Source organism: Rhinoderma darwinii, chromosome 1, assembly GCF_050947455.1.
Source record: "Rhinoderma darwinii isolate aRhiDar2 chromosome 1, aRhiDar2.hap1, whole genome shotgun sequence".
Lineage (NCBI taxonomy): Eukaryota > Metazoa > Chordata > Amphibia > Anura > Rhinodermatidae > Rhinoderma > Rhinoderma darwinii.
In genome coordinates, this window is record NC_134687.1 from 75,872,102 (window position 1) to 75,900,045 (window position 27,944).

At 40.8% G+C, this 27,944-nt stretch overlaps 1 protein-coding gene across 1 annotated transcript in view; it reads left to right on the forward strand.

Annotated features, from left to right (window-relative positions):
- Positions 1–26,710, forward strand: part of KIT (KIT proto-oncogene, receptor tyrosine kinase) — a 61,520-nt gene extending 34,810 nt beyond the window's left edge. The window contains exons 4-21 of the mRNA XM_075859770.1: positions 3,833–3,966; positions 7,632–7,791; positions 8,735–8,930; positions 9,228–9,343; positions 9,443–9,557; positions 13,350–13,537; positions 13,670–13,776; positions 13,871–13,997; positions 15,129–15,233; positions 15,320–15,430; positions 18,738–18,888; positions 20,156–20,235; positions 20,533–20,660; positions 21,390–21,512; positions 23,541–23,652; positions 24,179–24,278; positions 24,364–24,469; positions 24,992–26,710. Of these exons, the coding sequence (XP_075715885.1) occupies positions 3,833–3,966; positions 7,632–7,791; positions 8,735–8,930; positions 9,228–9,343; positions 9,443–9,557; positions 13,350–13,537; positions 13,670–13,776; positions 13,871–13,997; positions 15,129–15,233; positions 15,320–15,430; positions 18,738–18,888; positions 20,156–20,235; positions 20,533–20,660; positions 21,390–21,512; positions 23,541–23,652; positions 24,179–24,278; positions 24,364–24,469; positions 24,992–25,114 (2,282 nt within the window). The 3' untranslated portion in view covers positions 25,115–26,710. The remainder of the gene's footprint in view (positions 1–3,832; positions 3,967–7,631; positions 7,792–8,734; positions 8,931–9,227; positions 9,344–9,442; positions 9,558–13,349; positions 13,538–13,669; positions 13,777–13,870; positions 13,998–15,128; positions 15,234–15,319; positions 15,431–18,737; positions 18,889–20,155; positions 20,236–20,532; positions 20,661–21,389; positions 21,513–23,540; positions 23,653–24,178; positions 24,279–24,363; positions 24,470–24,991) is intronic.
- The last annotated feature ends 1,234 nt before the right edge of the window (positions 26,711–27,944 follow it).

The window sequence follows — 27,944 nt, forward strand, 5'->3', positions numbered from 1 at the left end:
GACTCTCGCTGCGTGAAAAGTCACGCATGTGTCAACGGCCCCATTGAAATAAATGGGTCGCGTGTGTTGTGCGTTTTTTCAAAGCACAGCACACGGACGTGATTCACGCTTGTGTAAATCGTGCCTAAGGCCCCATTCTCAACAGGGTGAATCTCGCCCGTGTGCTGATCGTGAAAACCACGCACAGCACACGCGACCCATTATTTTAAATTGGCCTGTTTTCATATGCGTTTCTCACGGGCGTCAATCTTACACGCAAGTGTGCATGAGGCATAAGACGGGGCTGGACGAACGCAAAAAAAGCCGCAAACAACGCCGCAAAAAACAATAAAAAAACAACGCCAAAAAGGCTACGATAAACGCAGGGAAAAACATTTAAAAAAAAACGTGAAAAAAACAGCAAACAAAGAGGCAAAGAACGCCACGAAAAACGACAGGGAAAACGCCACGAAAGACGCAACGAAAAACGCAGAAAAAAAAAACCCCAAAAAAGTACACGAAAAGCGTAGAAAAAAAGGCTATGATAAACGACACGCAAAACGACGAAAAAAATATCGTGGAAAATGACGCGAAAAAAGCCGCAAACAAAGAGGCAAAGAAGGCTGCGAAAAAAAAACGGGGAAAACCACACGAAAGACGCAACGAAAAACGCATAAAAAATTTCCGAGAACGACGCAAAAAAAGAAACGATAAACGACGCGAAAAAAAGGATACGATAAACGAAACGGAAAACACATTCAAAAACATCGCAAAAAAAGACGCAAACAAACAAGCAAAAAACGCCCCGAAAAAAATCGGCAAAGAAAAACGCAAACAGCGCACAAAAAACGCCGGGAAAAACGACGCAAAAAACAACGTGCAGGGAGAGGTAAATCTGCCGCAAACTTCAAGACGGAATTTTGAGGCAGATATTGTTCCTGCCAAAAAACTCTGTGTGAACATGGCCTTAGTGGAGAGAGACATGAGATAGAGGAGGGCGGACAAGGGTTAGGGTATGTTCACACGAGGGCGTCCGTAACGGCTGAAATTACGGGGATGTTTCAGCCTGAAAAGATCACCGTAATTTCAGCCGTACCGGCATGTGCAGGCGCTTGAACGCCGCGTCCATTACGGCCGTAATTAGCGCTGCTATTCATTGGAGTCAATGATAACGGCTCCAATTATGGCCAAAGAAGTGACAGGTCACTTCTTTGACGCGGGCGTCTATTTACGCGCCGTCATTTGACAGCGGCGCATAAATATACGCCTCGTGTGAACAGACAAACGTCTGCCCATTGCTTTCAATGGGCAGATGTTTGTCAACGCTATTGAGGCGCTATTTTCAGACGTAATTCGGGGCAAAAACGCCCGAATTATGTCCGTAATTAGTGCGTGTGAACATACCCTTAGGGTAGACACGAAGAGGTTTATAGACCTGAAAAGAGAAATAAAACATAAATGTGAAAAACATAATGGGGGGAGAACATTTGCTCATCATCCTTCAAGAATGTCATCAAGGAGACAAGTCCAGTGAAGGAGGTCAGCGGGGAGGAGCAAGGACAGCTCACGTGAACTCTTGGAAGGTACGTGCACGCTCATTGCAGCCTGCAATGAGCGTGCACGTGAAAAAAGTTTCATCACAAGGAAAGATCAACAAACCAGAGCTGAACTGCATGTAAACAAACCGTGCTAAATTCAAAGAAGAAATGTGTTAAGTAGAATTTTTTTTAAAAATAATGCTTTATTTAGGTTGTCTGTATAAGGGGTAATGTATGACAGAGTTTTTGAAAAAATGTTGGGATCTCGGACAACCCCTTTAAGCTTGTTTTCCAGTGCATTTTGGGTTTTATTTTCAATCCAATCATTGCTGACATGTATTACATATGGATTGGATTTAGCTGCAGTGTATTCAGCAGTGTTGGTTTTGTTTGGCTCTGCAAACTTTAAAAGTGTTTAAAGGTGTTTTCCACATTCTGACAACTGATGATCGATGCGTGTCTGACACCTAGACCCCGCACCAATCCGCCACTTTGTGCTGCCTCCGGGCACCTGTCGATATTGCCGGAAGCAGATGGCTCCGGTCAAAGAATAGCGGCCGAGCTGCAGTTCTGCCAAACGGCCATCTTGTTCCAGCTCCAACTACTGCATACGGTTCCAAATATCCGGTGCACGGAGGAGACCGGTCTGGGTGTCGGACACGCACTGATCCTATACTGATGACCTATTTGTATCTGTGTAGGGAATAATCAACCGTTTGTAGGTTCTAATCATGATAGCTACTATCAGCAAAGTTACCCAACTGCATTTTGCATGTACACTTGCTTTATTAGATATATAAAAAACAAAAAGTACGTTAAGATTTCTGTTTTTTTTTTATAAATTTTTCTCAATCTATTTTAAAAGGTCACTAATCCTTTCAATAAACTTTGCCTAAATCATTAGTTCAAGCGAATATAAGAGACTTTGTAATAAATCTTATCAGAGAAAAACACCTCTTTCTCCACTTATCCGGCTTCCCCCTCCCTACTAACTGTTAACTCCCTATCAATTTTCTGCTAAATCCGTCAAGACCCGATGGAATATCTTCTCACTAAGAGATCAGGTTACAGCTGCCCGTAGAAGTCTATGGAGAGGGGGAGGAGTGAGAGAGGCATAGAGACACAAATGCTGCTTGGCTTTATAGTAAGTGTTGGGGTATGTGCACACACACTAATTACGTCCGTAATTGACGGACGTATTTCGGCCGCAAGTAGTGGACCGAACACAGTGCAGGGAGCCGGGCTCCTAGCATCATACTTATGTACGATGCTAGGAGTCCCTGCCTCTCCGTGGAACTACTGTCCCGTACTGAAAGCATGATTACAGTACGGGACAGTTGTCCTGCAGCGAGGCAGGGACTCCTAGCATCGTACATAAGTATGATGCTAGGAGCCCGGCTCCCTTCACTGTGTTCGGTCCACTACTTGCGGCCGAAATACGTCCGTCAACCACGAACGTAATTAGTGTGTGTGCACATACCCTTATATGTCACGCCAGAGCTTGATTCACAGCTACACTGATCATTACTCCTATGTAATCTTCTCTGTGTTGCTGCTGTTTCTGGGGGTGTGCTACATAGAGAGAGGGGAGCAGGATGTTCTTTTCTATGTGTGCCCTGTATGAGCATTAGAGAGAGAGCCTGCAGAGGGTAAAACTGCATAATACAAGTCACATAATGAAAAGAAACTGGGTTATTCCTCATCCACACACATGATGGCTTATTCTGAAAGGTTAGGTAGGCTTTAAGTAAATTTGTAGTTTCCTACAATTAACATTTTCCTATTTACTGCCTTTCAACATTACGCTAATTTCTATATCATGCAGTCTTGTATGTTTGTCACAGTGAAACACCACTTAGTAGTTCAAAGCATGAAATGACATTTGTATAGTAACGTTCTCCTAAAGTATCTCCCAAGCTGCCTGCAAAATGACTTTTCTTATAATTCATAAAATGAAGTCATGATGCTGCAGCGCTGTCTTATCCATTAACACGTGACCCCAGCTACTAATGATCTTACATTCTTCCCTGGAGTATAGCGCACTCTCCCCCATCCCATAATAAACATATGAAGATAAAGTTATTTTTCTAGGCACAGATACCTCTATGTGAACTTTAAACACGTAAATTGAAGCGTATATGGACACATAAGGAGTTTATTTAGATTTCACAATGACTAAAAATATCCTAAAAGAATATAAAAAAATATACAAATTAAAATTTTTGTGTTTTTATATATTCGATAACCAAATGGAACTTTCATTTGTTCAGCTCTAATATTTTGTATCTTTTTATGTATATATTTTTTTTCTTTAGTTCAGAAAAAATTACCAGTAGTTTCCCTAACAAAATCCAGACTGGTTGTGAAGGCAGGGGAAGCGTTTGAGGTGACCTGTGTGGTCAAGGATGTTAACACTGTGGAGGTCAACTGGATAGATGCACCAAACATGGTAAGCAGAGGCTTCGCTTCCGAAGGTGTCGGGTGCATCATACGAGTAAACGTGACATTTCCCACAAGATATCATTCACTTTGTCTTTCAACAACATCCCATGCTGTATTTGCAAAATGAAAACACGTCTCCGAATAATGGCCTGCAAACAATGCTGAATTATTAAAACGTGGTTGTGCCGCTTACGTATTAATTTGCTGTTTTGGCCACATAAAAGCTTTTGTGATTTGAAAGGCTCCTTTAATGAAGGGAAGGATTGCTCTGTGATGACAGCTGGTGGGTGTCTTGAATTCTCAGTGCACTATAAACAGAAGTCTGTAGATCTAGCGGCAGGCGCCCTGGAGTGTATTTCTGAAAAGTTCATTTCGAGACAGCCAATCTTCGCAAATATGCTAGTGCAAAATATGGGATTGTCCACAAATGAATGTGTCTGTTATCTTTTTACTGGAAGTAAGTGGGATGTGCACCGTAACCTATATGCCCTTCTGGTCAAGGATTTTTCACGTTTTCTCAAATGAGATGTTTTTTTTTTTTGTTTTTTTTCCGTGAGAACGTTGGTTGTAAAAAGTAATGTCACTGCAGAAATTTTCTGCTGGGAGCTAAACTATTTTGTCCATTCTAATCACTAAAGCTGGCTATTCATGAGGTTTATAGGTTGGTGAGAACGCTTGTTCGGCTGCTAACTATTATTTCTGGCTCCTCCATAATATTTTTAATTGGGGAGAGGGAAATTAACGGGTGCAAAATTGAATACACATTAGATCATCGGCTAATTTTGCTGAAATTGGTGGGTTTGACCAACTTTTGTGTATGACTAGCTTTAGATAGAAACCATTAAATTACAAATATAAAGTGGCTTGAATTAACAGGTGCCAGTTTATTGGTATTTTTTGGCTCTATGGCAATGATTACATAGGATTTAATAGTGTAATATAATTGTATAATCAGTCCCTTTTTAAAACAACGGTTTCAAGTCTAAATTGGCCAACTGTATAAAAATGGATAGGACAGTTCACGGTAATAAGCATGCCCACTTCTTGGTGAGATTCGTCGGTCCGTACCTTTTTAAGCAATAGTGTTGGTAACTGACGTGACAATGAGGTTGTTGACTGGTCAACTGAGTGACTGGACATCCATGTGGCACTAACTGGACACTATGCCAAGTTAAATGGTTCGTTTGTATGTGATGAGTAGTAGTGATAAATCTTTAATTAAGGAAAAATCTTAGATTTAAATCAAAATTTTGAAGAAGTAGGGTATGTTCACACGCTTCGTAAAAAAACGTCTGAAAATACGGCGCTGTTTTCAAGGGAAAACCGCTCCTGATTTTCAGCCTTTTTTTTTTTATTTTTTATATATATATATATATACACAACTCACGTTTTTTACGCCCGTTTTTGGAGCTGTTTTTCTATAGAGCCAATGAAAAATGGCTCAAGAAGTGACATGCACTTTTTCGTGGGCGTTTTTTAACGAGGCCGGTTTTCAAAACGGCCGCGTAAAAAAACCGCCCCGTCGGAACAGAACGACGTTTTTCCCATTGAAATCAATGGGCAGATGTTTGGAGGCGTTCTGCTGCCGATCTTTGCGGCTGAAAATAAGCCGTGTGACCATACCCTAACAATGCCATAAATGTTAATCTACTGTTTTAAAGGCTATGTACACCTTCTAAAATAGTTTTTTTTGTTATTTTTTCTCGGACTTAGACATAACTTAGATGTGATCGATAACAGATCGATTCTGCGTGTCCGAGACACGCAAAACCCACGGTCACTGAACCAGTCAGTGCTGCTGACCTGACGGATTCATGTCTCAGCGCTATATACAGCTGCTCTGTATACAGAATACAATGAAGCTGTATCTCAAAAAGTAAAAATAATTTGTATTTAGATAGTTGCACCAAACACACTGATAGACGTTTTTATAAAAAATAAACTATTTCAAAGGTGTGTGTGTATATAGCCTTTAAATGTAATACAGTAAGTAAACATACAGGCAACCGCTTCTTGCCCCCGGGGACCCTGAACATGTTCATCCTAAAACTATTCCCTTCACTGTATTTATCCAGTTTGCTTGAGAACTTTCTATAGCTGTTTAGCCCTGGACTTTTCAAGAAAAACAAGTAAGCATGCCACCCATATACGTGTTACTATGGACATCTCCGTTTACAGCATCATGGTAACGGTGCTCTTGAAAGGTTGTACACTAGAATATTCTGTGAGATCTTCCTTCCATTGTCCTGGCAGTCTGTCGCTCGCTCCTAATTTATGCTGCCCAGAGGTCAACAAGGCATTGTGTGCAAATCCAGTGCCGTGTCCGTATGCTTCAATGTTCCAGCATCGCGTTAGATGTTTAGAGCTCGGGTTACTGTCTAACAATGACACATTATGACCATTAACCTATCCTTGTGTATTCACAGCGTTCAAAACATTATAAAATACTTCAAGAACATTTGCCCCTAAAATGCAACAAATATACCTGTAAATATTGATTATTGACTTCTTCGTCCTAGTTTAATTTAATTTCCTTTTACTTTACATCTACCTTTACTTTAGTGAAACTTCCCCACTCACATATTGTTTAGACCGCTATACAGATTTTAGATTTTCTGTTCAGGCCTCGGGGAAAGCTGGGTGCCAACTAATATATCTGGTATTACAGCTCTCACACGGGCTGTCACCCAGCTTTCCAAGACACCTAAAAGCAAATTTGCCTGGTTATGTATGAGCAATGTGTTCGCCATATTGATTGTCCTAAGGCTTTTTCCAAAGCTGATAAAACTAGGGAAAAGCTGAATAACATTTTTAATAGGTTGAGATGGAGACACCTCAAAGACTTTATTGGGGATTTTTTTTTGAAAGGCGTATGCTTTTTTAAGATAAAAATAAGATTTTATATATATTTATTCTGGCAATACTCCTCCAGTTTATCTTATAAATACAGGTGATTGGATTTGTTTTAGAAACCGGATGAACTATACGGGAAGGTGTCTTCTAGTTTGTGATGTCCATGTATTGTTTGGTTAGAACGTGGTGGTTGTTTAAAAACTTCCCTTGGAAAAGGAAGAAGTAAATCCTCTGTGTCATGATGGTAGAGTAAAATATCTAATATATAAAGAGACATAATTTGACATAATTCTCTATATTTTACATGACCTCCAGCATCACCTTCCAGTTTTCTTTCCCAATCGATAGCGTTTCTTCCTTTTGACTTCACGAGGAAAAAAAAATGAAGCTGTATCTGTGGAATCTTGAAGCCCCCCTCTTCCTTCCTTCCTCTCTTCTCGTAGTCGCTGCTCATCATCCACTATTTCCTATCTATCATTTCATTATGTTCCTTTTGTCTCCACACACAGATACAGCCGGCCGCTATTCTGTCATTAGCATATTTTAATGAAGCTGGAAAGGTGAATTTCCAATCATAGACATTACAATAATAAACTGTCCCAGCATTCAGGATCTGCTTTGTTATTCTTATCCATTAATCTGTCATTACCAAACCTTAAAATATTGGTTTCTAGACCGTTTGACAGGTGGTTACTTTTGAATGTTGTTTTTTTAAATTTATTTTATTTATTTTTTTTGGAACTTGTTAATTTGACATGAGGAATGGTAATTAGGAGAAATCCGGCTGAGGTCTCATTAATTTTAGTAATTTCTTTACAGAAGAGTACTACAAACAGCAAACACCTATCCGATACGGCTTTTCAACGGAATAACACTCTAAGCAGCCGTGCAGTTCAGCTCAATGAGTCTGGAATATACACTTGTCAAGCCAAGAACAGTATTGGTGTTGTGAATGCCGTGTTCACATTAGATGTCCTTGGTAAGTCCCTGCTTGGCATCACCCCTAAATTTTCACTTTCAACATATTCTCCATGTAAATGTATTGTTAGAAACATTTGATCAACAACACAGGCTAAAACTGGGACTAATATGTCCCCCCCCCCCCTTCATTCATAGCCATAAATCCATCACTAGATCGATGTGTTTGGTTTGCTGATCTACAGTACATTTGAGTAGGACTTATACTCTGCTTTGTTATTTCTTGTCATTGTTTCTTTAAAGAGTAGTATATTCACTGTACACCGAGGAGCCGGGACAACATCAGTCATTTTAAAGTGTAGGCTCACTATTGAACGCTGTACATCTAGATATAGCCTACACACTATTGTAATAGTAATGAGTTATGTTCTAAAGACCATTCTTGGCTCTAAACTCTCATCTCTTATACCCTCCTGCTTGTTCAGTGTCTTTACTGAGCACGCTTTGCTGATTTGCATTAAGGTGTTTTCATTAGTCACTATATTGTAAGCACTAACGCTCCAAGCATACAGTGCAGCCGACAGCGTTCTATTATTGGTGCTCCTTCGAGGGGGCATCTGTCAGGACAATCTCCACTAATTCAAGTACTAGCCACCAAAATTCTTAATGTAGCTCTGAGCAGTAAGGAGTTGTAGTTGTGTAAAACGGCCACAGTTAATCTAGTTTTTCCCATTTGCACGCCTCTTGTAACGGTCTTCTGTCCACTCATCCGTTTTCCTTTGTTCCCGGTCTCATCAACAATTTGGAAATAATTTAATACTTCACAGTTTTAGTTTGTTGAACGTGTAGCTTATTCACTCCCAACAAATAAGAGGGCTACCCGTGTTCCCCTGTCACATAGACTTGCCCTTAGTGGCCATCTTTTCACTTTTTTTTTCTTTTTTTTTCACGATTTATATTTATTTTATATTTGATTCTATTAAAGTTGTTATATTTGTGCACAGAAACTGGATATATAAATCTGACTGTCGTGGAGAACAGCACACTTGATGTGTGTGTGAATGCTGGCGAGAACATTGTGCTACAGGTCTACATTGATGCGTATCCTCGACCGGATGAAGAGTTCTGGACGTTCTTGAACGAGACTGTTCTTAACACCTCTGACCATTTTGTACAGCCGCGAGACGAAGGAAACAACCGGTATGACAATCAATTTATTTTTTTTAGTAAGTGTATTCGTTCAATAAGAACAGTTTTTAATACTGCAGGGAAATAACACTTAGGCCAGGTGTTTTTGGGACCATTTTATATACACTCAGAAACTGAATCACCGTGGAATGCTTTATGTTCGTGCTAGAATAAAATGTTGACTGTAATAATAATACAATATTATTAGTATTGCAAATTTGCTGCATACGTTTTTTGTTTTAAATCTAAATGTATAGATCTCATATTAACTATGGCCCATACCTGAATGTGCTGCTTTACTCCTGATAGGTACGCTAGTGAGCTACATCTGATCCGTCTCAAAGGGGATGAAAAGGGAATCTATACATTTTATGCCTCGAATTCCGATGCCAACTCATCTGTCAGTTTTAATATATCAGTGAAGAGTAAGTTGAAAATGTTACTTCGTTGTATTTTTTTGCATTTTTGTAGAACTTCTATTAAAAACCTGTTTTTTTTTTTTGTTTTTTTTTGTGCTTCTTCAGCAAAACCGGAAATCCTAATAGCTGAGAGACTTGGTAATGACCTGCTACAGTGTGTGGCAACGGGGTTCCCTGTGCCTTCCATTGACTGGTACTTCTGTCCAGGATCCGAATCCAGGTAACCGACACAACCCAATGCTCATTACAATAGATAATAAACTTTTTGAATTTTTATGGAAATATTCTGTCGTTTGGCAAATAAAAATCCCATTGGTTTAATATGAACCAAAAACCTTCTCCAACCCAATTTTAATACAGAAACAAGTCGCATTTCTAAAATCTCAGACAGACTGGTGTTGTGGGTGTACTTTGACAGCCAGACATCAACCCAGACTATGTTTGCATTCTTTATTGGCAAAGAATCTTTTTAAGCACTGTATGATGATATTAGCACAATTACGAATGTGTCCTCCAACTTTTATGGGAGTGACACTATAATCTTCTTTGCAAGCACCACAGTTCATGTAACACAGTTCGCTTTATTTAACTCTTTCATTTTTGCATTTATACTTAAAGGGTTGCCTGGCCACGGGACTGTCTTTCATACTGATGACCTATCCACAGGATGGTATATGAGAGGTGGGGCTCTGACACCCGCACCTCGCACTGATCAGCCGGTCTGGCTGCCTCCAGGCACGGGGATGTCTGTGCCGGAAGCAGGTGGCTCCGGTCACCGTATAGTGGCCGAGCTGCAGTACTGCAGCTCTCCTATTAGAGTGAATATGAGCAGAGCTGCAGTTCTGAAGCACGGCCGCTACGCAGTGTGCAGAGCCAACTGTTTCCAGCACCAAAAACTGCATACCGTGCAGAACATCTGGTGCTGGGGGCAGCCGATTTGGTGCGGGTGTCAGACTTACACCGATCGTGCATACATTCATGCATTCATTCATACATACACTGATCATATACATACACCGATCAGTGGCAGATTAAGTAGACTATAGGCCCTGGGCTGTTACCCAAACTTGGACCCCCCCCTTCCGCACCGCCGCCCTGCCACGCCGTAACTATTTTTAACGCTACCTTTTTGGGCAAGCATTAACAAATGGGTGTTACGATTCCCCTTGTCACAGCGCTGTGTACCTACATACTGACAGTATCACACTGTGCTGGGACACATCCTCCTGACAAGGGGAATTGTCTATCAGTCCTGGACTGAAGACTTTTTGTGAAATACAAGGATTTCCTATAATAAACATGTCAGGAGACGTGACCGATTCTCTATAAATCTAGTGACTCACAGGTGACGACATCTCTGATTCTAGTAGTTTTTTTTCCTCTTTTTCTTCTCCATCCGGTCCAGAGCTCATGATGACTTCTCCCGGCCATGACCCATTTCTGTAGAATGTCAGATGTCTTTGGCTCCTCACTTTTCCAACATTTCCACACCTATAAACGAAAATAAAATTATCATGGCGCCACATACTGTGCCCCTAAATGTAATTGCACCAAGCACTGCGCGCCTGAATATAATAATACCATACACTGTAAAACACCACATACACACAGGCCCCTGTACATAGTGCCACACACAGCACCTGTATATATCACACATCCTCCCTATAGCTAGCACCACACCCCCCCCCCCCCCGTAGAGAGCGTTACACACAGCCCCTATAGATAGCGCCATACAGCCTTCCCCCTCCTGTAAATAGCGCCACAGAGCCACCATGTAAAGAGTGCAACACACATACCACTGTGGATAGCGCCACACAGCTCTTCCACTTTGTACATAGTGTCACACAGCGCTCCCCTTGTATATAGTGTCACACAGCGCTCCCCTTGTATATAGTGTCACACAGCGCTCCCCCTTGTATATAGTGTCAAACAGCGCTCCCCCTTGTATATAGTGTCACACAGCGCTCCCCCTTGTATATAGTGCCACACAGCGCTCCCCCTTGTATATAGTGCACACAGCGCTCCCCCTTGTATATAGTGCACACAGCGCTCCCCCTTGTATATAGTGCACACAGCGCTCCCCCTTGTATATAGTGCACACAGCGCTCCCCCTTGTATATAGTGCACACAGCGCTCCCCCTTGTATATAGTGCACACAGCGCTCCCCCTTGTATATAGTGCACACAGCGCTCCCCCTTGTATATAGTGCACACAGCGCTCCCCCTTGTATATAGTGCACACAGCGCTCCCCCTTGTATATAGTGCACACAGCGCTCCCCCTTGTATATAGTTCACACAGCGCTCCCCCCTTGTATATAGTGCACACAGCGCTCCCCCCTTGTATATAGTGCACACAGCGCTCTCCCCTTGTATATAGTGCACACAGCGCTCTCCCCTTGTATATAGTGCACACAGCGCTCTCCCCTTGTATATATTGCACACAGCGCTCCCCCCTTGTATATAGTGTCACACAGCGCTCTCCCCTTGTATATAGTGTCACACAGCGCTCCCCCCTTGTATATAGTGTCACACAGCGCTCCCCCCTTGTATATAGTGTCACAGAGCGCTCCCCCCTTGTATATAGTGCACACAGCGCTCTCCCCTTGTATATAGTGCACACAGCGCTCCCCCCTTGTATATAGTGCACACAGCGCTCTCCCCTTGTATATAGTGCACACAGCGCTCCCCCCTTGTATATAGTGTCACACAGCGCTCCCCCCTTGTATATAGTGTCACACAGCGCTCCCCCCTTGTATATAGTGTCACAGAGCGCTCCCCCCTTGTATATAGTGTCACACAGCGCTCCCCCCTTGTATATAGTGTCACAGAGATAAGAAATATAATGACAAGAAATCTATGCAAGTTACATGGGCTGATCCTAGGGTATTCACCCAAAAAAGCATCATAATTGGATATATAAAACCTAGAAAAAAGATGCTAAGAAACAGAAGATTATTGAAAAATACTTTTATTACCATACATGATACAGGACAATAGACCATGCATAAAAGCGGAAAAATCCACAGACCAACAGTTAAAAAGGAAAACTAAGCTGTGTATCAACCGAATAATTATAAATGGCAGATTTGTATCCATGATTAGCCTTCAGAAAAAGTATAAAAAGAAACCGTATGTGAATATATCGGTATGTTACGTAAACACAAAAAGATGTATATGAAAGGTACTGGTAGGTCATATATGGGTCATATAAATTTGCATGCAAATATAGCTCATAACATAGTGAAAAATTTGTCTAATGACCGCATATAAAGGTGGCACTATGCTGCATTCGAACAACCCATTTATGCAAAGTGCTAGTAAACCACATGAGCACAGGGCAATGTAAATAAACCATATATATGGTCAATATCTCATGGATTAATAAATATAATGGTATATATCACAAATACAATGAACATACAGGTGGTCAAGTATACAATGAAGGAGGAGGCAATCATATAAAGAATGAAGATAGCATGTTTAGATGGGACATACCATACCCATAGTCAAAATGCCAGGAGAGAGACAGCCAGAGTCCACCCCAGTCCTCCCCCTTGTATATAGGGCCACCCAGCACTCCCCCTTGTATATAGTCTAACGGAGCACTCCCCCCTCCCCTCCTTGAATATATACACAGCACTACCCCCACCTAAAAATAAATACAAATATATTGCTTACCATGCCCCGTGGCGGCCGCTCCAGCTAGACGCATGTGAATCCTCCGGACTAGACTCATTTGTATCTGAGTCCTGAGGTCTCTGATACAAAATTAATGTGGCTACCACTAGCTCCGGGGCCCACTCTAGTGCTAGCGACGCCACCGGGCATGTGGAGTTCAGGCTGCCGCCCAAACCGCCCGAATGATGATCCGCCACTGACACCGATCATATACTGATGGATAGGTCATCAGTATGAAAAATGGTCCTGTGGCTGGACATCTCCTTTAATTTTTGGTGTCCTTGTTGCTTTTAAATTTTTCGTAAAATGTATGACGTGACTTTTGTTATTGCAGGTGTGCAGATTCCCCAGCAATAAAGCCAGTTGATACCAAGCACAGCAAGGAAAACTCCTCTCTTGGTCGTATGGTGGTAGAAAGTATTATTGATGTGAGTTCTATTAAGAAAAAAAACGGCACCGTACACTGCATCGCATACAATGATTTGGAGAGAATTACGTCCGTGTTCAGTTTTGCTGTTGAAGGTAAAGAAAAATGCCAATTTTTTTTTTTTTCTCCTTTTAACAAAACAAACTTAAAGTAATGTAAAAAAAATCAAATGAATATTGCCTTTCTATTGTAAGAGCCTTTAAATGTTCTGATTTTATTTCTCCTAGGAGAAATGAGTTCCCACACACTGTTTACGCCCTTGCTGATCGGATTTATAGTAGCTGCAGCTGTGTTGTGTGTCGCCATGGTGGTCCTCACGTACAAATATTTGCAGGTATGGCAGACACGTGTGTTGTGCTCCTACCAATGTTTTATGTTGATTTGTTTTTTCCCCTAACTTAGTTTATGTTCTTCTTTTCTTAACACAGAAACCAAAGTATGAAATTCAGTGGAAAGTAGTAGAAGAAATCAATGGAAATAATTATGTTTATATTGATCCGACACAACTTCCTTATGACAACAAGTGGGAGTTCCCTAGGGACAGGCTGTGCTTTGGTTAGTGTATTGGACTATTTCACTACTATACTTTACAATTCTTTATTTACATTTTTTTTTTTTTTTCATTTAATCCATGCCCCCTTTCTGCAATAAAACCTATTTTTCCCACTAAGCTACGCCCCATTGTTTAAAACTGTTAATAAATGTGGCGCACAGCATGCATGTTATAATTCTGGCTTAATTTGAAGACTAAGGCCACGTGTACTCGACCGTAGTGGTGTGCACGGTCGTGATTTTTGGCTCGGACTGCCGTGGAATGTCACCCGCGGGCCACCCGCAAATCGCGGGCCATGCACATGGCCGCGTACGTTCATTTCTATGAGCCTGGATCGCAAAACACGGGCATAATAAGACCTGTTCCATCTTTTTCCGCTCCAGGCTCCTGCGCAATGCACGGACCGTGGAAACCACGTTCGTGTGCATGGGCCCGTTGAAATGAATTTGGCCGCAATTCACCGGCAGATTTGCGGGTGAATTGCAGCCGCAAAAACACGTTTATGTGCATGTGGCCTAAATATACCCCATTGGAGGGTATAAGCCCGTAATATGCCACTGCTCAAAGCACCATATGGCGGCACACATGATGACTACGGCTCACCAGTACTGAGCCGCTGTACAGCATCCTGAGATATAACTCTGTATAAATTGTCATTAGCTTTGCAAACAGACTGGACTACAGATAGAGGTCACTGTAACTATGTCACTTGACAAAGGTCTCAACTATGCAACTTCTTTGAGACTTAAGTCACATGTATTTTTTATTTTTTTTGCAGAATAACTGATATTTTGATGACTTTGTTACTTGTGTGACTTCCATATTACTCTATAGAAAAAATAATCTTGTGGTGCGGCTAGAAAAGTATGTTTCTGTGAATATAATCTTTCCGTACCATTATACCACGTTCAGAAATATCTCCGCTTGTGCAAATACAATTTAGTGTTGCCTATAGTAACCATAAGACGTAGCCTTCAATCTTCTTCGCAATGTCATAATGACGTCTTGAACGTAGACTAGTTGTCGTCCCTATTATTCCATGACATAATTATTTACACATTTTGTGTTTTCATTCTATCCTGAACTAGTATACTGTATAATTTTATTAATAGTTGTCTTTTATTCCATAATAGGTAAGATTCTGGGTGCCGGTGCCTTTGGTAAAGTTGTTGAAGCCAAGGCATATGGCCTATTAAAGGAGGACAACACACTAACCGTAGCCGTTAAAATGCTGAAACGTAAGTATTCATTTATTTTTTTCGTTCATTTTCAGGAATTAATGACACGGTATACCTGACACTGAACAAAATTTCTCTACTTACAGCAAGTGCCCATTCCACAGAGAGGGAAGCGCTTATGTCTGAGCTGAAGGTCTTGAGCTATCTCGGCCATCACAAAAACATCGTAAATCTTCTGGGAGCCTGCACCGTGGGAGGTAAATTAATACTTGCTTAAAGTAGCTAACAAATACTTGTAAAAACAAACCCATTTCATGGAGGACACACATCAAGCCTATATGCCAGGATCTAGGAATAAGACATGTGCAAACAGTGGGAAAAGCAGATTGATCAATTGGTTGGAGTAAATTGTGCAACATGTGATTCCCTCTCCCCAGTCATCTATTTCGGCCAATTAGCAGTGCCCAGAGGGATCATGTGACACAATACTATACTCTATATAGTAACATTCCCTATGCCCATTGCTGTACTGTGATATTATCATAGATATCCTTTTGAGATTTGCTTCCACATTTTACAATAAAAAATGCCAGTTTCACTAACTAGTATTCAGCGCTTGGCTTCCTGTATGAGGAAATACATTGTATCATGTAAGTGTTTATTACATCAACCGTAAACCTAGCCCCTGACTTGGTAACAACTGAGGAAGTTGGAGACACAAACAATGTGTTATGCTCTTTGTGAAATAGTTTGTATGGACTAAATCCTTGTAGGGGATTAGCTCAGGAAAATATTATAAATTATTCTGTTGTATTTTGTTTTTGGCATAATTTTTTAAGGATTACAACCTACTGACTCCAACATACTTCTAATACATAGGCCACCTGGTTGCCTAAGGGCTTAATGATAATCGCTTAATTGCGAGTACAGATTAAGACTCTGTGTGACTAAGCCTTTATGGAGCCGGGGACAACTGAAGAGCTGTTAATGTGGACTTGTGCCGTCGTATGTTGAGCATAGTAAATGTATCATCCATCTTTCTTCATCAGACACACACATCATCTATTCAGTAGAGTTTAAGCAGCGATGCGCTTTAATTTGCGGTCTCTCCCTGGCAGATTCTGCGATAAGCCATCATGTGCATGGGTACAAAACGGGAGATTGACACATGGAGTGTTTTTCTGCGGTGGATTTGGCCGCAACAATTCTGTCGCAAAATCTGCATGTGTTACATGCAGATTTGCTGCATACTTGCGGTGCTCTTCACCTTTCGCATTGCAAAGGGTGAAATACACAACAAGTTCGGTGCAAATCCTCACTTAAATCGTCATTTAACACGTGCGTATTTGCTTTGGCCAAATCTCCGGAGCAAAAATACGCCAAGTGTGCATCTCCCCTAAAGGGAACGCTCCACCATCCCACTCTCTGAAAATAGAGAGAGCTCATTACAAAAAAAGAAAGCAAATTTCCCAAGTATAACTTGTGATCATGTTTGACATTTTACTTTGGTTCTACGGAAAAATATCACTGTTCTCCTTTGCAACCACACGTCTCTGATCTTAGTACGCAGTGGGGTTCGTTCAGACTATCAGTGAAGTGGCAGGTAGCAGCACCACAAAAAAATTCCAAATACAGCACGTGAATTGTATAGTGTGAATGGTATGCATATGTGGACATACCATTATTTACCAACTGGCCTGACATATATTCCAGGAAAATTAACATTCTTATTTGCTATAAGTGATATTATAGGGCCCCCCCCCCCCTAATCAAATTTCATGCCGTGTCATTTAGATGTGAGAGGTCAGGTTAGTTTTCTTAATTCCTACTGATTTCTGGCCCTGGGCAGCCACCTCTCCTCTGAAACCAGGGACGGACCTACTCGTTTTCAAGAAAGGTGGGGTCGCAGGTATATGATTAACTTGTAATAAAATTTAATTGCAGGAAAATCCCCTTTTAAGCAAAAAAAAATAATTATTTTAATAAGATTTCTGTAAGTATTTACATGACATTTTTATTGACCCAGTTTGCAGACAATATGGCAGATTTATTAATTTTTTTGCGGCGGTTTTCTGGCATAAATACGTGTTTGGGCTGAACGCCATATTTATGAAGCTCCCGAATCAATTTTTTTTCAAATCTTCCTATATGTATAAAAACTGCTTAAGGTAAATTTGGCATTTGGTTTAAGCAGAGGAATAGAACATTAGATGGCATTATATAATCTAGTGCAGTGACCTGGCAGGTTGTTTTTAGAAGGTTGCCAGCCTGTTTAAGTGGATCACTTCTGCAAATAGCAACATAGTATGTGGCGCTCCAGCCAGCACACGTTATCATTTGCATACATTAGAAATAAGTAAATGCTCAAGTAGTTACTGAAATCCATTGCTGAGCTTGTAATTATTGGTTCAACAGAAAACTTCCCCGGTGCATCTACAGTACAACATGGCCTTATTGTGTTTTTACCTTTTGCAAAACCTTCTTTTTTTTGGGGGGGGGGGGGGGGGGGGGTCTGGTGTTAGAATTGACTTTTAAGAAGTATCTGTTATCTTCATTCCTCTTCTGTTTAGGACAGAGTCCAGCTCTCCTCTCTATGATTTTCTACATATTCGTGCTTCAATTAGAAAATGAGTAGGAGAGAAAAACCTCCAGATGCAATTCATTCTTCATTAGAGGAGAACACATGCAGAAAATCAGTGTTAAATGACCCAAACATTTTCAAAATAAAATAGTTTTTATTGAGACATAATAAAAATACAGATAATAGCATCAAAAATGGATTAAAATAGAAGTCCTCACAGTAAAGAAAGTACTGAGTGGGCTACTGGCCATAACCTCTAGACCGTACAGAAGTACATTGTAAATAAACAGCCATGGTAAGTCACATAACAAAAATAAACAACTGTGAAATAGACCATCAGAATCGATAGACCGAACTGGCAAGGTAGGCAAAAAATTATTAAAACACAGGATCGTGTCGTGCATATATGAATTGAGAACTTAGTCTGTTCATATATGTGTTGGAGGCTGTATTCAAAGTCTCTACTGCAAAGAACAAGGAAAAACCCGAAAGCACCAGATCTGTTGCACCACAGGGGGCCGGTGGAACCCATTGTCTTTAATGGGTTCTGTTGGTTTACCTTCGGGGTGTCCGTGGTGTTGCCAAAAACAATAGCGCAGCATGCGGCACTATTGTTTCCTGAGCCTCCAATGCAGATGTGAACTAGGCCTGAGTCTGAGATTCATTTGGCACCGTTGGCATCTATCATACAACGGATCTGGCAAAGTGTTGTGGCTTCTGTTACAAACGAAAGCCACAACACAAGTGTGAACAGATTTGCTCTTGGAGCCATTTGAGACTTGTGGCTCACTTCCATAGAAAAGAATGAGAAACAACTGCATATCACAACGTGATGCTATACTGTCGGTAGGCACATCTATTCAGGGTTCTGATCTGATGTCATTATTTTATCATAAGTTTTTTCTAATTTATAGTATTTGTTTTTCCCATTTCTCTGAAATGTTGTCCATGGTCTTTATTCAGACTTTAAATGTATTCCTTAGGTCCAACTCTTGTCATCACTGAATATTGTTGCTATGGAGATCTTCTGAATTATCTAAGAAGAAAACGTGATGCCTTCATCTGCCAAAAATTTGAAGACCATTCAGAAAGTGCCCTTTACAAGAACCTTCTTAACTCAAGAGAGCATGTTTGGTAAGCATTATTACACCATCTTTTTTTCTTTTTAGTGTATTAACATTAAAACTAATTCAATTTTTTTTAATTGATTTTTACAAGGACATCTCAAGGTGCTTTGTCCCAATAGATAGGTAAAAATTTATAAATCCATTTTAGTGGAGAAAAAAAATCTAATTTTATTTTAGAAGATTATTATGGTACTATGTCACTTCTAAAGTGCCATCTAGAAAAAGCCCCTTTCTCATTTTGTCCTATTCAGTATATTGTGTTACTTGAAGGGAGATCACCCCGTCCACCAGCATCACCCTCTTATATTGACAGGGAGTGTGGAATCCAGCCCAGATCTTGGCTTTGGGGGGGACCATTGCAGTAATGATACAAGGAAAACAAACATTAACATTGCATCTGCTCCGGTGCTAATTGTGGGGGCTCTTGGTAGTGAGACTGCTACCAGGGGGCATGTAGTCTGACATGGTATTTTCTAAGCTGAAATACCCCTAGCGCTATATCTTAGGCAGTAGATATATTGGTTCTATGTTTAAACATTAACATTAAGGAACTTTTAAGTAAGAATCTTGTTACATGACTCATTCTACCACGTTGATTAATTGTGCTCATTTGGACAAGGAAATTGGGCTTAAATAATAGCGTAGGATTACTGTTTCTACAAACCATCATCCGTCCTTTGCAATGTTCTGTGCAAATAAAAAGGAATATCATCCGTCCTGTGCAATGTTCAGACACATCACCCCCTATGAGGGTAGAAGTCTTGATCAGTGCTCTCCTTGACCTCTGAACAGCATTTGTGGAAGGTCTTGTTTCATGTAAACCACAGTGCTTTAAAATTTCCCTGGAGACTGATCTATTGTTCATCACTCATGATACAAGGTAATGGGTATAACTTCTGCTGCTAATCGTCTTAAGAAATGGTGGTGGAACTGATGTTTCTGTTTTGTGTAAATAAATCGGCATTTGGCTTGTAAGGAGATTTTGTAGAATACGCAGATGGGATTTAAGGACAAAATTTCACGTATGGAATAATAAGTATTTCCGTCTTTAGTGTATCCAACAAGATTTGTTTTTGCCACCAATGGCCGTATCTTCAGTAATTATACGTACATCCTGAGCTGCAATTGCTACAGAACGTGGATGTCAGGAGTTGTTATGCTTGTTCTCCTGCCAAGTAAAACATTGATATCCTTGTCTTTGTTCTTGGATTCTTCATTCGAGGAGCTGTAAATAGTGGTGATTTTCAAAAGTAATCCTTCCTCTCTTTTTACAGTGACGGATTGAGTGAATACGTGGATATGAAGCCAGGAGTATCTTACGTGGTGCCAACCAAGGCCGACAAAAGAAAATCCGGTGAGTTGAATTCATTTTCTAAAATTTTCATTTTCCATTTGATGGAACCATCAGCCATTTACATATTTGTCAGTTGCAATGAATACAATTTATATCATAATGAAAACTCACATAATGAAATTGACTGAAATACTTTGTTTCTTTAAACCAAGCTTTTTGTTTAAGCTTCGCATAGTTTTATTGCTCTAGTAAGGCTTTTGTTTGCTTGTGAGGAAGAATAAAGTGGTAATTGCTCAGACCCGTAATATGGTTGTTTGAAATTTCCGTCTCACTGTTTAAACGGTTTATCTTGAATAGGTTCCTATGTTGATCAGGATGTCACCATCGCAATGCCTGAAGAGGATGATTTAGCCCTAGATACAGAAGATCTGATTAGCTTTTCATATCAAGTTGCACAGGGCATGAACTTCCTGGCGTCTAAAAATGTGAGTTAATACACAGATGCTTACACACATTTGTACTTGACAGACATGCAAGCCAAAGATACAGCTACTGATCTACTTACATGGGCAAGTTTCACTTCAACAATGGCAAAGCTACAGCAGTCATGTTAAAATAAGTCATCAGTCCTTCCAACCATTCATGGACATAGATGTTCTATTGTATCTAGTATTCAAAAGACTACAGTTTTTTTTGTTTTTTTTTTTGTTTTGTTATATTTTTTAATTGACATATAAAACTCGGTTTTGTATTTTAAAATGGTCTCCAACCAAGATCTAGGGGCCCCTCATTTCTAGGATCAGGAGTGGGGATGTGTCCATAAAGAAAACTATGCACATTAGATTTCAACAGGATCCCCGAAAGTCTTATGTGTATTGGCAAAGCCCAACGGACCTCCAATGTCTCTTGTCCGGAGAAAGACGTTGGACAGGTTGAATTTTAAAAGGTTTTCCTATCACTTTTATTTATGATGATTGATGACTTCCACCAAGCACCTCCTTCAGCTCTGCCCCATGCTAAATAAAACATGCACCACCACCACTCCTGGTCTTGGGATTTTAATATTAATTTTAAAAATGTCATGGAATTTAGTTTTGCATAAAATATAATTGGTTCATGCTGCCCACTGAATGGATTGCATATTATATTATACTGTACATGTTGTGCCTTTTAAGTAATATATGGATATTTGTGTTTCTATATTTTCTCAATAGTGCATTCACCGAGACCTTGCAGCAAGAAATATTCTTCTCACTAATGGTCGAATAACAAAAATCTGTGACTTTGGCCTTGCTAGAGATATCAAGAATGACTCAAATTATGTGGTTAAAGGAAATGTAAGTCTGAGCAGGTGTAATTCAGTTAGCGCTACTCAGTGTTCTCAAATTCCCTTAGAAAACCCTGAGAAGATGGCAAATCACATCAGGACACGCTCTCTTGGAGAGAACATAATGATTTGGTGATATAATGTAAAATTTCATGTAAAAATGACACTTCAGTAGACCTATTAGGCACATTTTTACTGTACATAATGGACTCACTCTACATAATGCGCTTTTTGGAGAAAAAAAATAAATAAAATGTATTGATCCTTTTTAAACTGGTTAGCAATTGACGGAAAAGGTAATCTAGTTTAGCCATGCGATATTAATATATCAGAAGATACTGTGTTAAGGTGTATAGCTTCTTAACACATGCAGACATGACCATGGTAAAACTAGGCTCCTCTGATATTTCTCCCTTTTTTATTCTTGTACCATTGTTGCATATCGGGTGCAGATATTGCATGGGTTGAAGCATCTGTATTCAAAGGTAATAACTTGAATACCCCCTCATGGGACAGGGGTTGGATTTCACTTTAAGAAGGGATTATCTGTATATGGAGGGATATCTCAAAATTGGCCAGTGGTACTAGGGAGTGTCTGACAACCTCTTATTTTTGTGGATGAAAAGTTGTACTTGTGGGAGCATAATCAATCTTCTAAACCCCTCATCAAAACTGCAAACCGCTACTTGGGCACCTTTAGGGGACTAACTTTAGGAGATGACCGGTTTGGACAACATTATCTAAATTTGTCGGTCCTCTGAGTGTTTCACTGTTTTTGGAGCCCTTCTGATCAGTTAATAAAGCCGTTCTAGGTGCCCATTGAAATCAGCGACCATCCATTATGTACGGTGGATGCCAATTGGGTTCTCCTTCCGTTGTTATGGCTACATGCCATAATAGGACATATAACGATGGGATTTCTACACCAGACATTTAAGCATTTTAACAATAATTTCATCTTAGATGCATGATAAGATGCCAACCATAGGAGAGATATGACCTGTCGTGAAATTACGGCCTTCTTAAACAGAGATGTAACAGATGAAGTTTCATCTTTTACTAGTCACAAAAGCAGTAGTTTATGTCTAAGAAACAAAGTCATTTAATTTGTCAGGTAACATAAGCAAATGGGGAACTGCAATTCCTCACACCATGTGAAGGAACTTCAGAAAATAGAAAGCTTCAGAGAACCGGAACACGGGACGTATGCATGTGTGATGTGGCCTCTCCTGCATCTGGGTCACTGTAGTCGTAAAAGATTTTAGAAAGAGATTAATATGAATAGTACATTTTATAGGTCAGATTAGGTCTTTTAATGACCTGTTACTTCGGTCTGTATCCTCATTGTTAATGGCAGTTCATGCAAACGAGTCACAAATATAGAAGATTAGGTGGCCGTACAGCTCTGCGTACTGTGCTCGTACACGGCTGCGTACTGTGGCCGTACAACTCTGCGTACTGTGGCCATACAGCTCTGCGCACTGTGGTCGTACAGCTCTGCGCACTGTGGCCGTACAGCTCTGCGCACTGTGGCCGTACAGCTCTGCGCACTGTGGCCGTACAGTTCTGCGCACCGTGGCCGTACAGCTCAGCGCACCGTGGCCGTACAGCTCAGCGCACCGTGGCCGTACAGCTCAGCGCACAGTGGCCGTACAGCTCAGCGCACCGTGGCCGTACAGCTCAGCGCACCGTGGCCGTACAGCTCAGCGCACCGTGGCCGTACAGCTCAGCGCACCGTGGCCGTACAGCTCAGCGCACCGTGGCCGTACAGCTCAGCGCACCGTGGCCGTACAGCTCTGCGCACCGTGGCCGTACAGCTCTGCGCACCGTGGCCGTACAGCTCTGCGCACCGTGGCCGTACAGCTCTGCGCACCGTGGCCGTACAGCTCTGCGCACCGTGGCCGTACAGCTCTGCGCACCGTGGCCGTACAGCTCTGCGCACCGTGGCCGTACAGCTCTGCGCAATGTATTTTTTTAACTAATTGGTGGCAGTAACCATTCTTTTCTAACTAGAACTTTAAAAATTGTGTTTTTATAGGCTCGGCTCCCAGTGAAGTGGATGGCACCTGAAAGTATATTTCATTGCGTGTACACATTTGAAAGTGACGTCTGGTCCTATGGAATCTTGCTTTGGGAGATCTTTTCTCTTGGTACGTTTTCATTATTTATGTAATAGTTTAAATTGTTTGATTGTTAATCTTAGATGTACATTAAGAATATGAAAAACAGCTCTTCTCCTCCTTTCCCCCCATGACAACACTTACTTTCCTGTGCTCTGGAAGCTATGCGTTTTCAGAAGGTATTGTGATCAAAATCACCATCCACATCAATGTCCAGGTCATAAATACTTCTAATTTAGGACATGGTCTTTAATGAGGATGATCATTTGGATCCACACAATATGACCTAGATAAGGCTGAACTGCCAGAGCAGAGGATATGGGTCACCAGCAAAGAAGTTTTAGGTGTAAGGTCTATAACTATAAATTATCTTGCACTAAAGTGGCGACAAAAAGGGAATGTGCAGAAATGCGGCAAGTTTAAAGGAAGTTCTTCTTTAAAAAAAAAATTGTGATTATTGTCAGCACCGCGTACAGCATACGAACGTTTTCTTCTACTTTTTAGTTTGTTATTCTTTTCTGGTTTTTAACATTTGCTTTGTTTGATTAATGAACAGGAAGCAGCCCATACCCTCGAATGCCGGTGGACTCCAAGTTCTACAAAATGATAAAGGATGGTTACCGCATGCTGAGCCCCGAATGTGCGCCAGCTGAGCTGTGAGTAAAAATACATTTATTACTGTTTTTAATCCCCTTAATCTTAAAAATGTACAAATATTCCTCAATGTTTTTTCACTTTCAGCTATGATATAATGAAGAGTTGTTGGAACGCTGACCCGGTGAAGCGACCTACCTTCAAACAGATTGTACAGATGGTAGACCAACAGCTTTCAGACAACAAGGGGCATGTGAGTGTAATTTTTCCTTCTCACTAAATGCTCTCAAATGTTATTATCTATAGTTGAAGTTCTGCTGAAAAGCTTTGAATTGTATAATAGATCATGAGGTCTGACAGGTCTTGATGCAATGTAAATGCTGAGTGTTAGGTGTTCAGGTTCACGCCTCTCATATCTTCTCATAGACATTATATTCCCACATAAGTAGCCAGTATGGAAGCATTCATGGTCCCTGCTACCCTATACTGCAGAGCTGTAGGTAATCTCCATGTGCTGCCTCTGTATGACACCGTATTAAGGAGATATTCTCCACTAGAAGCAATTATTCTAGGAGAAAATTCTTCCGTAAAATGGCATCTGATGAAACGTATATTGCCCCATAGACTTCTATAGGTGCCGTGTTACAGCTCCGTACAACACGTATCTTGTGCATGAGCCCTAACGCAAATCTGCTGGGCTGGTCATAGCATTTGGCTAGGTACAGTTTGGCTGTAATTTTAACATTAATATTTTTCATTGTTTTCACAAAAATAGAAAATGACAAACGCTTCTCCTGTATATCCGACCCATACTCCTGTGGATCACTCTGTGAGGATCAATTCGGTGGGGAGCAGCACGTCCTCTACTCAGCCCTTACTGGCAAACCGGGAACGCTGACCTCCCCTTCATGTCGCCTTTCACTGCTTGTGGATCGTTTTTTTTCATACACATTTCCAAATGTTACAACATTACCACTGAGCTGCTGAATTTCAAGACAGTGTTCTCCGACAGTGGTGATCCAAACATCTGCCGGGTCCCCCGTGTGATACCTGAAGACATGTTGACTTCTATCTATATTCAAACATATTGTCATATATGTTTCTATCTGAAGATCATATAGAAACAACCGAAAGCTGGACATAATGCTCAGCGGTTGGTGACGGACTATGGATGAAGGCTTGAGATCCCAGATTGAAGCCGGCTGAGACCACAGCTCTGGGAACTTTTGAAGAGACTTAAAAACGTTATTCAATTGTAGCATTAGAAAAACACACAGGTTGAAATGTCTTGCAGTTGCAAACCAGAATCCTGCTGAACTGCTTCTGCTGTGTGACTCGACACGCATATGTCTCCAGTGTCTTGCTACTGATTCCCTTCTCCAATACAGTAATATTTCATTCAAATATTTATTGACCATTCTCATGCACTTATTCACAACGATAGATACAGCAAATATAGTTATTAGAGTTAAATTATTTGGTTATATAAATTTCATCTTTAGTACCAGAGGAATGCCTTGCCTTGCGTAGACATTGAGTGGGTCCAAGCACAAATTACTGATTGGCAAATTGTAGAACTACAACTGCCATCCTCCTTGGATGATTCATGACGGTTGTATCTTAGGAACAGGTCGGATCAATAGTATAGCCCTGTCTTGATATCCCTTTCTTTGAAAGCTTGCTGGTTCTCTACAGAAAGGTGTTCTGAGGCATTAACATGTATTTGCACTGCATTTGTCTGTTTTTTGCACCTTTTTAAAATGATAAATATTTTCAAAAAGAAAAAATTCTTTGGCCTTTTTGCTCCTGGCTGTTCAGGGAGAGGTTAAAGAGGCTCTGTCACCACATTATAAGTGCCCTATCTTCTACATAATGTGATTAGCGCTGTAATGTAGTTATGTTATGACCTATTTTAGCTTTATGCTAATGACTTTCTTAATAGACAACAGGGCGTGTTTTTACTTCTGACCAAGTGGGTATTGTGGAGAGAAGTGCATGACGCTGACCAATCCGTGTCATACACTTCTCTCCATTCATTTACTCCGCATATAGTGATCCTGCGTTGTTCACTATGTGCAGCCACATACTCTCTCACTAACGTTACTGAAGTGTCTTGACAGTAAATAGACATCACCTCCAGCCAGGACAGGATGTCTCTTCACAATCCCGACACTTCGGTAACGTTTGTGTGTGACTTACTCACACAGCACATCGAGATCACGCTGTGTTGTCATTTATAGCGAGATCTCGTGAGATTACACTTGCTGTGCTGTAAGTCCCACATAGTTACCGAAGTGTCGGGATTGTGAATAGACATCCCGTCCTGGCTGGAGGTGATGTCTATTTACTGTCAAGACACTTCAGTAAAGTTAATGTGGATGTATGTGGCTGCACATAGTGAACTTGCATTGTTCACTATCTGCTGATTACATGAATGGAGAGAAGTGTATGACGCTGATTGGTCAGAGTCATACACTTCTCTCCACAACGTCCACTTGGTCAAAAAGTAAAAACGCGCCCAGTTGTCTATTAAGAAAGTAATTAGCATAAATCTAAAATAGGTCATAACTTGGTGAAAATAGATCGTTTTTCTAAATAAAATACACTTCTGTAATCTACATTACAGCGCCAATCACATTATGTACAAGATAGGCCACTTATAATGTGGTGACGGAGCCTCTAAGTAAAATTCCACTTTATGATCTTGGACAAATTGCTTTAAAATCTGCTTGTTCACCAAACCATTAAGGGCCTGTTCACATCACCGTTCACTTTCCGTTCCGGGGTTCAAGTCGGAGGATTCCGTCGGGTGAACCCCGCAACGGAAAGTGAAAGTGAAACCACAGCTTCCATTTCAGTCACCATTGATATCAATGGTGACGGAAACATCGCTAATGGTTTCCGTTCGTCACGATTCCGGCAGGTTTCCGGTTTTCCGACAGAATCAATAGCGCAGTCGACTCCGCTATTCATTCCGTCGTTAAAACGAAAACCTGCCGGAATGGTGACGAACGGAAACCATTAGCGATGTTTCCGTCACCATTGATATCAGTGGTGACTGAAACGGAAGCTGTGGTTTCACTTTCCGTTGCGGGGTTCACCCGACGGAAACTTCCAACGGAACCCCGGATTGGAAAGCGAACGGTGATGTGAACAGGCCCTATTACGAAAGGTACTTTTGGGGGCACTTAGTCTGACACTTTTATTTGAATGGTTTAAGATGTTTTATATTTTTGTACATTTTTAAGGCAACTGTTCCTTTCAATGTGACTGGATGTTAACATTTATTTTTTTTTTTTTATTTTTTTTTTTGTTCTGTTCCTGTAAATATGAAAAATGTAGCAATATGTTCTGTTTAACCCCCTCCCTCTACTCAAAGTATTTTTGTATGTATGTACATAGGTGTAATTAGTGTTGCAAGTTTCCAAACATTTGGGGTATGTTGCCTGATTGTTAAGAAGAATTGTTAATAATAAACAGTTTTGTCATGTTACATTTTTTGCATGGAAATATGTGGTGCTAATCCAAATTCTCGCTATTTACCAAATCACATGCCAGAAATATGCTAGGATTGCGTTCATTTAGAGTGCATTCTTGTTGCTATCTTTCTGTTGACAGCCTTTATTTTCACATGGCTGATAACCGAAAACCGTATTGTGCACGGTCATTTTAAAAGTAGACTAAGGGTCGCTCGCCCCCATACATTTCCATCATGTCGGTAGCACGTC